Source organism: Drosophila sulfurigaster, chromosome X (assembly GCF_023558435.1).
Source record: "Drosophila sulfurigaster albostrigata strain 15112-1811.04 chromosome X, ASM2355843v2, whole genome shotgun sequence".
Taxonomy (NCBI): domain Eukaryota; kingdom Metazoa; phylum Arthropoda; class Insecta; order Diptera; family Drosophilidae; genus Drosophila; species Drosophila sulfurigaster.
Genome location: NC_084885.1, coordinates 24907895 through 24922417, shown reverse-complemented (window position 1 = coordinate 24922417; position 14523 = coordinate 24907895). Strand labels below are relative to the sequence as shown.

General features: G+C 35.5%; 2 protein-coding genes and 1 long non-coding RNA gene across 4 annotated transcripts; 1 reads left to right on the top strand and 2 right to left on the bottom strand.

Moving 5' to 3' along the window:
* Positions 1 to 3089: 3089 nt before the first annotated feature.
* On the bottom strand, positions 3090 to 3670 carry LOC133849141 (uncharacterized). Its single transcript, XR_009895330.1, has 2 exons — positions 3546 to 3670; positions 3090 to 3371 (listed from the first exon to the last, which is right to left on the bottom strand). It is a non-coding gene; the product is annotated as an uncharacterized LOC133849141 (long non-coding RNA).
* A 1435-nt stretch (positions 3671 to 5105) lies between these two features.
* LOC133848586 (uncharacterized) lies at positions 5106 to 8383 on the top strand. 2 transcript variants are annotated; one of them, XM_062284214.1, is made up of 9 exons: positions 5106 to 5393; positions 5447 to 5551; positions 5611 to 5754; positions 6612 to 6723; positions 6777 to 6910; positions 6968 to 7108; positions 7164 to 7325; positions 7384 to 7824; positions 7932 to 8383. In XM_062284214.1, exons 1-9 carry the CDS (start codon positions 5193 to 5195, stop codon positions 8313 to 8315), a joined length of 1824 nt encoding a protein of 607 aa, XP_062140198.1. In that variant the 5' UTR covers positions 5106 to 5192; the 3' UTR covers positions 8316 to 8383. The 2 variants fall into 2 exon arrangements, with proteins under 2 accessions (XP_062140198.1, XP_062140199.1); XM_062284215.1 differs by having other exon boundaries at positions 7936 to 8112.
* A 2549-nt stretch (positions 8384 to 10932) lies between these two features.
* Positions 10933 to 13315, bottom strand: LOC133848317 (antigen 5 like allergen Cul n 1). The gene is made up of 3 exons (XM_062283817.1): positions 13088 to 13315; positions 12044 to 12423; positions 10933 to 11264 (listed from the first exon to the last, which is right to left on the bottom strand). The coding sequence occupies exons 1-3, from the start codon at positions 13223 to 13225 to the stop codon at positions 11012 to 11014; spliced, it is 771 nt and encodes a 256-aa protein (XP_062139801.1). The 5' UTR covers positions 13226 to 13315; the 3' UTR covers positions 10933 to 11011.
* Positions 13316 to 14523: the final 1208 nt, after the last annotated feature.

Genomic DNA, 14523 nt, shown 5'->3' with positions numbered 1-14523 from the left:
AACTTTGGTAAGGGGATGTTTTTTTTTCTGTTGTATTCCATCACGTATCTTGAAACTCTTTGAAGTGCTCAAATGAAATTTGAAGTCAATTCTCTTCTTGACTATTTGAATATTGTTCAATCATCGTTATTTATTTATTTTGAAGACACATCGACAAATATTTAAAACGTAAAGATCTTTAAATTTTCATTTGTTCCATTCTATATGTATTTTAGATCTTTAAATTTCATTCGTTCCATTCTATATGTATTTTATTTCTTGTTATCTCATTGCAAAACTTTTGTATTTCACACTTTATTTTACTTAACGTCCAAGATTCTTTTTTATCCTTAAACTTCAGGTTCATTGGGGAAACTTCTCTCATTTTCACTCCCACAACGAGGTCAATGATAGAAGTCGCAAGTAGTTTAATACAGGTAATGCAACTAGTCGAGTTTGGTGGACGCATCGCATCGCAAAATGAAATAGTTTTTTTCAAGTTGTAGTTGTGGATGAGTCAAGGTAAAAACGTTTGTTCAAAAAAGTTAAAACAAATTAAAGTTTGTGAAAGCTATTTAATTCTATTGGGGAACACGTTGGCGAACCAAACAATTCACCAAGAATGTTCAAAAAATAAATAGACAAAGATAGACAAATAGCAAGAGAAAGATAAAGCGAAGTCAAAACAAATGATAAAAAAAATCCCACGCAGAAACAAAACTGAGAAACTTTGGATGCGTTTATCCCCACACAATTTCTATGAATGCGAACGCGATTTTCTTTGGCTTGTCTCAATTGATGACTTCAATTGGCTTAATAGCAAAACCCAAATGTTATTAAAAAAAAAGAAGCGATTTAATCGTTAAACCTAATGAGCCTCTGTTTGTCTCTTTTGCTTGGAAAAAGAACAAGGAGGAATTGAAGTAATTCGATTGGAAAGGATTCTCGCTTTGGTTGCGAATGAAGAAGATGAGCGAAGCGATTAAATGAGCCATAGCGTTATTCATTTTATAATTGGATTAATATGCTTAGCTTAAAGACAGCTTTTGACATGCAATTTAACTTGTGGCTCGATTCAAATCGATTCGATTCGTTTCGGTCAGCTGAAGAAAACTGCGGAAAACTTTGCCAAAGTTCAAGACCATTAAAGCATTTTGAAATGTTCTCCCATAAAGCTGAGGCTGACAACGGTTATGATGATGCTGTGCTTAACAAATCCTTTTCAACTTTTCAGCTTTTGGTATTGCTAATAAGAATTCAAGTTGAAATTTACTTATTTTTCTCACATCAAAATGCTGGGCAATTAAATTGGTAAATCAATTAATATTTTATAGTTTTTAACTATTAAAGAATCTCAACTTCAAGCCTCATCTACTGCATATATTAACATTCACTTTTGTGTGTTTATATGTTAAATCGTATAAATTGACAGTTTAATGGAAAAAAGTCAAGTTCGTAAATCAAGAACATTCGTCTTAAAAATTGTGTGCTTCAAATCAGACCACTTGAAGAACAAATTCTAAAAATAAAGTCTAAAAAATGCCAAATTTTTTTAATAATCCCAAAAATTCGAGATTTGGGCTGCAGTCTGCAGTCCATCGAAAATCCTTAAAGTTTTTTATTAACATTTGAGTGTTTTCGTTTATAGTTATTGTTTATAGTTAGTTGAACTGTCGCGAAACATTCTCAATTGCATTACAGAAGAGAAACGATAATAAATATTTCAACATACAACTGAACAACTAAATGTGTCACTAATTAAATTACCAAATGGTAAAGTAATTAATAAATCTTAAAAAACGAACAATGAAATATAGTAAAATATTTTTTTTTTATCTTATAATACGATATTTGGTCTTAAAACAATAAGATTTTTACACTTCTTTTAAATAAGAACTTGGGTGTTATATTAAATATTCTTAAAACGTCTTCTAACATTCAGATTTTCATATTTTTAAAGCACTTTCAAGACCAAAATTCATAGTAATCTTGATTTTGATAAGATTTTTGGTCTTAAAACTATAGGATTTTTACACTTCTTCTTAATAAGAACTTGTTTCTTGTATTAAATATTCTTCAAATCAAGATGTTGTTTCTAACATTAAAATTTTTAAATTCTCAGTATCTAAACTAAAATCTTGATTTTCGAACCTTTTTGCTTTGTGTGTAGTTAATAAATTTGATTAGTTTTAATTAATAGTTCTCTTCAACTGCAATTTTATTATTTGATAATAAGATATTTGGTCTTAAAACTATACACTTCTTTTTAATAAGAACTTGTTTCTTATATTAAAGGTTCCTTAACTCAAATTGTGTTTTCTAACCTTAAGATTTTCATATTCTTAAAGCACCAAAATCAAAATCTTGATTGTCGAACCTTTGTGTGTTCTGTGTAGTCAATAAATTTGATTAGGCTTAATTAATAGTTCTCCCCAACTGCAAATGAAGTTGGTGAACCGCAGTTTAACTTGCGGTTAAGATTCGCAAGCTGCATTTAATCACCAGTTAAGTAATTGCAAGTTCACAGCGTTGCCAACTAGGCGTAATTAAGTGCAGTTGGCAACACTGCGAACGCTCTCTCTATTAAAGACCGTGCGTGTAGTTTTAGAAAATAGCGGGGCTGCCAACTTGTCGATTGCGATTGCGATTGTTGATTGCGATGGCGATGCCGATAACGCAGTTCAGCCTCGGCTTCAGTTAATTTCACACTTAATTGAACTCACCAACCTTGACGTCAACATGGGAAAATTTGCGAAAAAAAAATGAGAAAATATAATGCGAAGGGAGGGGAGGGAAGAGGAGGGAGGGGAAAGCCCACTTGATTTATAGATTGTGGAAGCGATGGATTTATGTGCGATTTGCCATAAATTGCATTTGCCGTTGAACGAGGCGAATCTGCATAAATATTGCAGGTGATCCAAACAGGTTAAATATCCGGAAAAAAACACTGAAGAAAAGCAAAAAAAAGCGTAATAGATGCGCTGCATGGGAGCAAAAAGGAAATGTGCGAGTAACGAAAAGCGGAAAGCGGAGCGGAAAAGGAAGCAGCAAGGATGCCAGCAAGTGGATCAACTGCACAATTGCACACAAACTGTGCAATTGTTGTTCTCTCTCTCTCTCTCTTCTTCTTTTATTATTTTTGTAATTTTTTGATGCACATTTAGTTTTTGATTTAATTGCAAACTCACCTCAAACCTCTCTCCCTCTCTCTTTCTTTCTCTCTGTTGTCTAGCTTAAATTGAGCGTGTTGCGAACATATTCCGATAATGCGATTAGTTTGCTTTTGTTAGTTTCGATTTATGGTTTTTAATCCTCATTCTGTTGTGGCTGCTGTTTCTGTTGCTGCTTCTGCTCCTCTGGCAGCTTTATTTATTCTTATTCACACTTGTTTGCTTGCTGCTGCTGCTGTGTTCCAAAATAAACACAAAAAAGTGAACAACAAACACACTTTCAAAAAATGAATGCAAAAAAAAATATAGTTTCAACTTTATTTAGCCGCAGTTTTATTTCGAGTATGCACAACACTATTGTCCATTTTTTTTTTAGTAGAGAAATGTTTGTTTTACCTTTGTGGCAACACACACTGTAATAAAAATATAATAAACTAAAACACTCTTTTAAGTTTCAACTACAAAATCAAAGCACAAACAATAAAAAAAAATGTGAAACGCGAACGCACGCTGAAGAAAGACGACAAATTGAAACGGCGACGAAATCGAAAGCGAGTTGTGTGTGTTTTATTTTTGCGAGCGGCCAGAGCGTGGGCATCGCATATCCTTGAAAACGAAAACCGTAATGAACTGTCGCTGGCGAAATTACAGCGACATTGCTAAGCATCCAAATGAACAGCTCAACTCAACAGCTTGGCCACCCTTCGAGTGAAAACTCGCTCTCTGTCTCTCTTGGTGAGCGCTCTCTTTTCCGTCTTCTTGCTCTTTCACTCAACACACGCGCTGCACACTCAACACACAGCTGAGAAACTCACCCCTGTTGGTTGTCCCAAAAGCTCGCCTCGCACTTTTGTGCAGCGCTGTTGGGGTAAATTGAGCGCATGGTGAGTTAGAGAGAGAGCAAGCGAGCGTGGTGAATTTGACGTTGTCAAAGGCAAAGGGGCAAACCGTTGAGTGGTCAGACTAAGTGCTATGCTATGTAGCATACGACTTTGCCTTGATTGAAATGATTACCTTGCCTTGATTACATTGTTATTCCAGGTCGTGTCTTGTCTCTCTCTCTCTCTGTCTGTCGTGTAGATTCTTTTCATGCCTCTTTAGCTCTTGCTACGCATGCCACCAGCTGTGGCAGCTTTAATCATTGGCTGTCTGAATTTTGGGAAGACTTAAGCTGCCTGACGAATTCTTTTTAGTTTGGAGCATTTTGTTGTTGATTTCGAAATATTGAAGCAGTTAGTTATACTACATTTAAGTATTACACCACACAAACAGAATAAATATTTAAACACTTTGGTACTTTAGTTTTGAAAGTTCTTCTTTATTGTTTCCACTCACTGTCACTGATCACAACAACAAAAACTCGGTTCTTCTTGGGTTTTTTTTTCAATTTATTTCAAATTTACTCCTTGTAAAAACCCATTAAAAAAAACTTGGTAGAAAACTACGTTCGTGAGCTGTGCGAAAATATCGAACACAAACGTACAAATATCGAACACACATTTTCGATCTATTTTTACGCGATAATTTATCGAGGTGAATCGAAACGGAGCTCAACACAGCAAAAATGTAAAAAATACAAATGCGTGCGAAGCGACACTGGTTTTTAAAAATCATTCTGCTTCAATTTTATTTGTTGATCTTAATCGTTCTCTTCTTGATAATTTGGTGGTAAAAGTTTGCATAATAAAAAAATTTACCGTCTTATCCATTTACCATTTTTTTTGTCCATTTGTGGCTTTGAAAACGCCAAAGTGAAACTTGATCAAACTCGATACTGAGAAATGTGCGTGGAATCGATTTTCCTAACTTTAAAGTCATTATCACTTGCGATATATCATTGATCGATATTTATATTATATACTAAATACATATCATTGTGGCTTTTGTTAAGCAAATTTAAAATAGGAAATTGAATTCTTCCTTCAACTTCAACTTAGTAGGCAGCACTCACAACTTTATAGGAAGTCAGTAGACAACCTTACGAAACTCTTTACACCTAACACTAAAATATACACTAGAATTTGTTTTCCCTTGTTGTAGACAATGTCGAAGCGTACCAAGGAGGGCGATGAAGCGCTGCGTAGAAAGCATGCGAGGATGCGTTTCAAGAAACTCATTCGCATTGCATTGGCCAACACTCTGTGGATTACCGAGGTCGAAGATGGCGGCTTCACATTGAATGTACGCAAAAATGTGGCAATGATGGTGCGCAAGAAGCACAAGACTGGCATACTCACCATGGCAGTAAGTATTCACCACTAATCAGATCACTCGATTAAAAATATCGTGATCGATAGCAAAAAGGACTTTTGGCCACAGCGCATCACAAACGCACCATCGAGGAGCGAAAGAAACTCTGCCTTATCGTTGCGGGTCTGGGAAGTTTTGCTCAAGTGCCACCGGTACGATTCTTAACTATATAATAGATATATCCGATATGAATTCTATTCACATTTGTTAGAAAATTCGCGCTCGTCTTGTGCCGCATTTGCGCTTCATGCAGATTGCCGCGGGTCGTGTCCTGATGAAAGAGGGCGATGTGGCCATCTGCGTTTATTTTGTGGTTAGCGGAGATATTGAGATGTCCCGAAAGGTGTGGAACAAGGTGAGTTAAACATAAAAAGGAAATCGGGAAAAAGGGTCAATTCAAGTCATATATACTGCTACCATTAGAGCTAAAGGATATTATAGGTTTGTGACTATGAAATGTGTGTAATAGGCAGAAGGAGGCATCTGTGAACCCAAAAAGTATGCTATATATTCTTCAACGTCAATAGCCGAGACGATATAGCCATGTCTATTCGTCCGTCCGTCCGTCTGTCTGTCCGTTCGTATAAACTCCTAGATCTCAGAGAGTAAAAGAGATAGAGATATAATTGTTTTTCGACAGCACTTGTTATGTTTGTACGCATATTGGGTTTGTTCTAAATTTTTGCCGCGCCCACTTACGCCTCCGCAAATCGATAAATATCGAATAAAAAGCGTAATTTTGAAGCTAGAGTCGCGATTTTTAGTACATTCAATAATAAATTAAATTTTTAAGATTGATTTTGTTGCTATCAAATACAAATTGTAGAAGTTATTTAGGAAACTCTTTATTATAGGAAAATCGCCTACTTATTATGATTCTAAAATGCTTTGGCTGACAATCTGGTATATTTTGCACTCTTTGGTATATTTTGAATGTAGTACTATATAAATATACCACATAAAACATTCGGTATATTTTCAGTAATTTTCTGATATACTAATTTAGTATATTTTAAAATTAATACTGCACTATTTTGCTTTTATTCACAATGGGTAGCGAGTATACCAAATATAGCCTTTGATATACTTTTGGTAGTTTTCCGTTATTTCCATTTTCCATTAATTTGGTATACTTTACAAATATTACCGGGTATCTCACGGTCGAGCACACTCGACTGTAGCCTTTTTACTTCTTTTGGTGCTGCTCCTTAGGTTACACGAAAAATGGAATCGAAGCCCGAGGTTTTTTGTGGTCCCGGCGATTGGATCGGGGAAGTGGAACTTTTGGAGAAAGGTCTTCGAATGGACACATACACAGCCATAAGTAGAGTTGCAAATAATGATGATAACAAAATGCTATAGATTATTATTTACTAGCTAATTGTGAAATTCTGGTGCTCGACGATGTTAATTTCAAGACCATTTTGATGCCGTATGTGAAGAAAGTTTGGCTGGAGAAAAAGAAAGCAATTGCCTCGCTGAGCTATTTGCGCTTCATGACCGAAGCTCAGGTGATTATTAAAATTAAATGAAATTAAAGAATGAATGATAAATAAACATCGCTTTAGGTGGTGAGTGCTTGTAAGTTTGGAATGATACGACAGTATGATCCGATGAGCACAATTTATCCCGAGGAGAAGGACAGCATAAATCATGTGCACTTTGTGCTCAGTGGCGAGTGTGTGCTCCTGCAGTGTCTGCACATGAAGGTAGGTCATACTTTAATATATTCTTAATCTGCTCTTTACAATTGCGTTAACTTAGGTGAACACTGTGAAGGGCGAACTGCAGTATGAGCTGTCCGAGGTGTTGAAGGACGAGAGCGAGAACGATGTGGAAGACGACAAACCGGAACCATTCGATGTCCGAGAAATCTTGCGTTCGAGCTCATCGCTCGATGAACTCGGCCACAATAAGAAGAAAGCGGTAGGTCTATCTAGGTTTATCTGGATTATGTGTAAAATTCTTAGTTTTCTCCATGCAGAAACGCAAAGCGGAATTCTCGAAAATCGAAGCACATTGTGAGTTCTTGAATCAGAAATCGAAACCGGTTGAAGAGGAGCCACCACCGATGCCTCATCGACATCGTTATACCAAATCGATTGCCAATGCCCAAGAGGCGGATATGCGCAAATCGAGCTATCGAGCAATCGATCAATTCGAGGACTTCTATGGGGACTTTTCGGAGGATGAATACGATGGATTTCGCATTTCCGGTTCGATGATAAATCGTTATTACTCCTCGAGTCTAGTGAATCAGCTTGCCGACGGTCGAGAGGCAGCTATCTCATTTATGGCCCGAAAGTCGAGCAAATCCAATCAAATAATGTTGGAAGAAGTCGAATCAGAGGAGTCGGAGATATTTACCGCTACGACGCGCTCTGCGACAACAGCGTCAACAAAATCGTTATCGATCAGATCGCTGGTAAATTGTTCTACTAATCGATTACTTTATAAGTCGATCCAACACTAAATCGAACTTGAACAATGTTAGCCAATTTCATAATTCATTCCAATGTGTTTCTCTTTTAGAAAGATGAAAACTATGCCACACACTTTATAGACATTGGATCCATGTACTTCGGTGGCCTCTGCGGCGTTGGCGAGACGAACGATCATCGCGTTCTCATGGCACGAACCACAGTCCAGTGTTTGCTAATACCCCGCTATTGGTTGATGGAGGACGAACAGAATCCTGGTCACATCTGGCAGCGTATGCGCTTCTATTTGGATCGCTGTATTCCTTCAAGAAAGACACTCTTCCGCGATTTCATCAAGTCACGCAAATGGTCCAATTTCAAGGATGATTGTGTCGAGCCATTTACGCATTCGACCACAAATCCGACCAAAATTGAGGATATACCAATCTTCATTCGTATCGTCAAGTCAAAGGAGTCACCAACACACGATCATTAAATTGTAATACAACATTTTGTAAAATTTGTATTGAGTTTTCACCATCCTCAATAAATTTGGTTTTAGAACCCAATTTTTTCTTAGCTAAGAAATACTCCAAATAAGTTGGGAAGTTTAAAAGGACTTGGTTTTGAAACAAATTATTTCTTAGCTAAGAATTACACTAAATATGTTGGGAAGTTTAAAAGGACTTTTTAGTCGATACAATCTAAACACTAAGCTGATTTGTAAACCGCCAAAATGGTTTGAAAACTATATTAGCAAATATCCTGAAATTTATAGCATTAGCGATGCTTTTTTAGCGAAGACAATATCCAAAATACAACGGATAGGCTTTTATTGCAAAATATCCAAGGGACATTCAGGGATTTTAAATATATCCTTAGTTATTATCTTATGGTAAGTAGTAAAGCATTAACAACCATAAATACAGTAAAAAGGATATATAGAAAAAATCCAAAAAAAATATTTCATTTGGTTTCAGAACCAAATGATGACAAAATTGGACAGTTTTAATGCATTTGATATTTTGGCGGTAATTTGAAAATTTAACTTTATTAAAAGTTTAAGTTGCGGCAGCAAAAATATACGACTATTCGACTGCTAAATACCAGGCGAACATAAATCAGCAGCAAGCAAAAATGTAAAAAAATCACTTACTTGCCCAGTGGCGCCATCTATCGTACAATATCGCTACTTCTGACTATGTGATACCTTAAAGTATGCAACAGAAAATTACATATTTTTAGTAGTGCACTTGTGCGCCAATTTCAAATTTCTAATTTGCGAGTATTTCTGCTTGCTGCTGATTTATGTTCGCCTGGTATTTCAGCTGGTGACCTGGTAGTTTTTTAGCAGTTTATGATGATATCCAGTGACCGGTCCACTTGAAGCAGCTGGAGAGGGTGAAAATTGGTAAATCATCTGGTGAATTACCAGGCGAACATAAATCAGCAGCAAGCAGAAATGCAAAGAAATTAACTTGCTAGCTCAGTGGCGCCCTCTAGAGTCTATTATCGAAATGACGAATTAAATAATTGCGCGCCAATTTCAAACTTTAAATTGAAAGGTAACCGACAAAATCCGTTAAAATTCAAAATTTTTAATTTTTTTTTGCTTTTTGGCCATATTTCTCAGCCATTTGAAGGACGATCGGGATGTCCTTTGGCACAAGGATGGCACTTATAAAGCCAAACTGATTGGTGCAATCAAAAAGGACGAATATCCTTACAGGACCAGAGATAAATTCACTACTTTGAATACAGAATATTTAGTATATCCTAGTCTTATCCTTTCTGATCCTTGCAGGTCCTGTGTGTCAAACGAAGCCCTTTGATGAGAGCTATCATCCTGCCAAAGGACATTGAAATCGTCCTTGTAGTTCTTGAGATATCCTGAAATTAGGGACTGCAAAATTCCAAAATTTTAGATCCTTAGATTATCCTGCATTATTTTGATGCCGATCGATGGAGTTGGTCCTTGCGATCCTAGCAATATGTGTCCTTTGAAATTCCGACAGGATATGGCCGAGATATGGCAAATTTTCGGGAAATTGCCGATGTTGCACCCTTAAAGTATGCTACAAAAAATTTATTGGAAACGAACGTTTTTTTTAAATCAACAACATTCGTAGTTTAAATATTTTAACGGAATTACTTGTCAGTTGGTTTTAAATTTTGAATTTAAAATTTGCGCGCAAAAAATGTTTCGAAAATAGTAAATTTTTCGTGGCATACTTTAAGGTTGCGCCAGTTCGACAAGTGAATTTGTTGTATTTCTGCCTGCTGCTGATTTATGTTCGCCTGGTAATTTATGAAATGATTTGCTTAATTTTCACCCGTTTCGGCTGCTTCAAGTGGCCATTCGCAATCGTCTCCAACTGCTAAAAAACACCAAGTCAGCAGTTGAAATACCAGGCCAACATAAATCAGTAGCAAGCTGAAATATTGGTAAGCTATAAATTTCAAATTGGCGCGCTATTGCATTACTAAAAAATTTAATATTTGTTGCATACTTTAAGGTACTGCATATTCAGTAGTAGTGGCTGTGTACGATAGATGACGCCACTGTGCAAGCAAGTTTTTTTTTTATTTCTGCCTGCTGCTGATTTATGTTCGCCTGGTATTTCACCAGATGATTTGCTAAATTTTCACCCGATGCGGCTATTTTAAGTTGGTTTTTAGAAATCGTCATGAACTTCTAAAAAACGTTAAGTCAGCTAGTGCGAAAATTTCAAGTTCTGGGATAATTTGAGAAAGACAAGGACTTTTGGGATGAAATGTCGCGGTATAAAAGTCCTTAGCTAGTTATTTTACTTGTTGTATCCGCATTTCTTTGCTTTTGTTATTGTTTTTGTTGGCTATTTCACATTTATAGCATATTAATGCAATTTCCTTAACAAAAATGCCTACAACAAAATGTGGGATTTTTTAGGCATCCTTTATGAATTGTAGCAAAAATTACCTTTATAGCAAATATTGAAACATACCAAGTTTCGGATAAAAGAAAGTACTTTTATTTACGATATTGAAATATCCTTTTTGAGATATTTACAAAGTACGCAAAAGTACCCAAGCTCAGGACAATTTGCTTCCCCTGTTTGGGACAGAAATAGCGGTTTAGTGATAACGGTATTTTATTGGGGAAATGAGTGCAGGGGCAAATGAGTGAGAATTACAATATATATTAATAATAGTTTAACCTGCCCAGGTATTATAGCTGTAGACCTCATTATCCGCGCACAAGTTGGTGTAATTCGGATTGCGACCCTTGATACACTCAGATGCAGGTGGTCCAGCCCGATAAATGGGATTGTTCTGGACATTTGTGACAGCATAGTTACACGCCAGTAATGTGGCACTCACTCCACTTGAGTCTGTAAATCGGGTGATAGTACATCCAATGCGATTCTGTCTCTCATTCACCATGGTGGTAAAGTGTCCGATGGCTCTGAAAAGAGTAGAATATACTATATCTATATCTATATCTATATCTATATCTATATCTATATCTATATCTATATCTATATCTATATCTATATCTATATCTATATCTATATCTATATCTATATCTATATCTATATCTATATCTATATCTATATCTATATCTATATCTATATCTATATCTATATCTATATCTATATCTATATCTATATCTATATCTATATCTATATCTATATCTATATCTATATCTATATCTATATCTATATCTATATCTATATCTATATCTATATCTATATCTATATCTATATCTATATCTATATCTATATCTATATCTATATCTATATCTATATCTATATCTATATCTATATCTATATCTATATCTATATCTATATCTATATCTATATCTATATCTATATCTATATCTATATCTATATCTATATCTATATCTATATCTATATCTATATCTATATCTATATCTATATCTATATCTATATCTATATCTATATCTATATCTATATCTATATCTATATCTATATCTATATCTATATCTATATCTATATCTATATCTATATCTATATCTATATCTATATCTATATCTATATCTATATCTATATCTATATCTATATCTATATCTATATCTATATCTATATCTATATCTATATCTATATCTATATCTATATCTATATCTATATCTATATCTATATCTATATCTATATCTATATCTATATCTATATCTATATCTATATCTATATCTATATCTATATCTATATCTATATATCTACTTACGGTCCTCCTCTTGGTCTATATACCTCCATATCGGCACTCGTCGCATAATGATATTCATCGAACCAAGCCTCAATCCTTTGACGCAGAAAATCGGCTATATCCCCGCTGCGGGTGTAGAGGATACTCAGATTCTGTCCGGAATAACGATAGGTTGGCGTATTCCGGCATTCATCGTGGGCGAGGCGACATTGGAGCGTATTATAGGCGGATATCTGGGCGAGAGTCGAGTCCCAGCTCATTGTGGCCATATGTAGAGCGCTGGGGAATCCAGAAAGACCGCCGCCAGCGATTAGATTGCGCTTCTCATTGTGGAGCTGGAGTATAAGCGGTATGTGGGCATCGATCGGGACAAATTCACCGCTGCAACCGCTCACAAATTGCTGTAGGTGGAGAAATCAGATATGTGAAATTGAATGTAAATAAAATTAAAATATATACATATATGGTATAAATAAACATGTATTTTGGAAATATTATATATATGTATATATTTAAATATACAATAATAATATAAATAAAGCAATACAATCAAATAAACAGGTCAGAAACAAAAACAAATGAAAATGAAAATAAAATGAGTATAGCGAAAATACAAGAAAAACTTATAAATAAATAAATATGTAAATGACGCTGACGTTGTGCAGTTTGTGTGTTTTAAAATAGGGAATATCCAGAACGTGGCAAGAGGTTTAAAGTATTTTTCAGTTTTGAGTCTGAAGAGAGATTTATTTGCTTGCACACTTTGACTTACAATTTAAATAAATATCTGGCAAATATGTTGCTTGCCATTTTGTTGGAAAAAACGTAAATAAATATTTATGCACTCTTTGGTCATTACTCAAACAATAATTTGCAACAGCAAAAGAAAAGAAAGGAGGGCTGAAGATTGCAATGGAATGGAATGACTTTTGCAAAAATGGCAATAAACTTTTAGCCATGCTTCTCTCTCTGGGGGACAGACTTTAGTTAATAATGCAATTTTTGGGGGTTATCCATAAGTCATGTGCATTCGAAATTGTTGCTTGTTGGTTGCTTGTTACTTACGCCACTGTTGCCGCAAACGACATGATGCAATCCGCCCGGACACAAAGCCGGATCGCAATAGTTTTGTGCCACAGCCAATGGAATGAGCACGAATTCTAACAACAGCAGCCGAAGCACTTTGTATGATGTGTGCAACATTGAAATTGTGACTAGAGAACTGTGCTGCAAACACAAGTATATATAAATATATCTGTGTCTTGCTTCTCGCTTGAGACTCTTCTCGATTGTTATTGTTATTGTAAACTGCGCGACATCGCCAGCTGAGCTATGTTTATTTATAGTCAAAGATTGAGCACATATTTGAACAATGCGGCCGGACAATAAGGAACATATTACATTCCAGTTGGCCATATTACAATTTATCTGGGCTATGATATCGACTCTCGACATGCGACACATCTGTTGTTGTTTTCTCGAGTTGAGTCTCAAGTCGAGTCTATACAAATCAAAAGTGAGTTATTTTCACTCCATATCACACTCAACAACAATAAAGCAAACACCCGCTGATTGTTCCACACGGCGCTGGCATTTGCATACCTTTAATGTATGTGCACGCGTTACGTATACGTAATAAATTTCGCACGCAGCTGCTATTCGTGTTCCTCTCTCGCTGTCGCTGTCCGCATCGAAAAGTATGCAACGCCTGACGTTAATGAGCTACTCTTCCTCTCCCTCTCTCTCTTTTAGCTATCTCTTTCTCTGCTTTCGACTTTCAACTTAGCTTGTGGCTAATTGATTCGCCATACACGAACTCTTGACTTTCCCATGAACCCGATGAACAAACTATGTGAAAGCCACTCGACTGACCAGCGTTGGTTAGTTTGTCGCATTAGCTGTTGCATTATTGATTCTGTTTCACTTTACAATCAAAAAGACAAAAAGAACTTTTGGCACTGAGTGAAACACGCGTTAAATCATTCTCTTTTCCACACAAAACTCACGCAAAAGCCTTTTTACCTAATTGAAATACAATTTACCACACCTCAACCTCTTCTTTTTGACTACAGTTTGCCCTTTTTCTATTAGAGCGCACTTTTTTTGAACATTGATTAAAACTCATGCAAACATTTGGATCATCATTAGTTGCGTGTTTTAAAGTTAAGTAGTAAGCTGCTAAGCTGCTTTTAAACGAACCAAAAAAACTATTATAATTATTTCATTTATTTTAACAACTAGTTTAAGTTAATTGCATTTTAATGTATGTCAAATTTGGTTTTGCTATCTACATAGAAAGAAAAAATGTGAATCTTGATCAAAATTGTTTGATGTTAAAATTGAACGAAGGAGGTTTATTCTTAAATGAAGATTGAAATTCTACAAACAATCCTGAAATTTAAGATTATAATCTTGCTTCAAGAATCGAACTATCTCAAAATCTATCAAAGAAGATAATATCGAGATCAAAGAATCTTATAGAAAATTCTAATTTTTTGAGA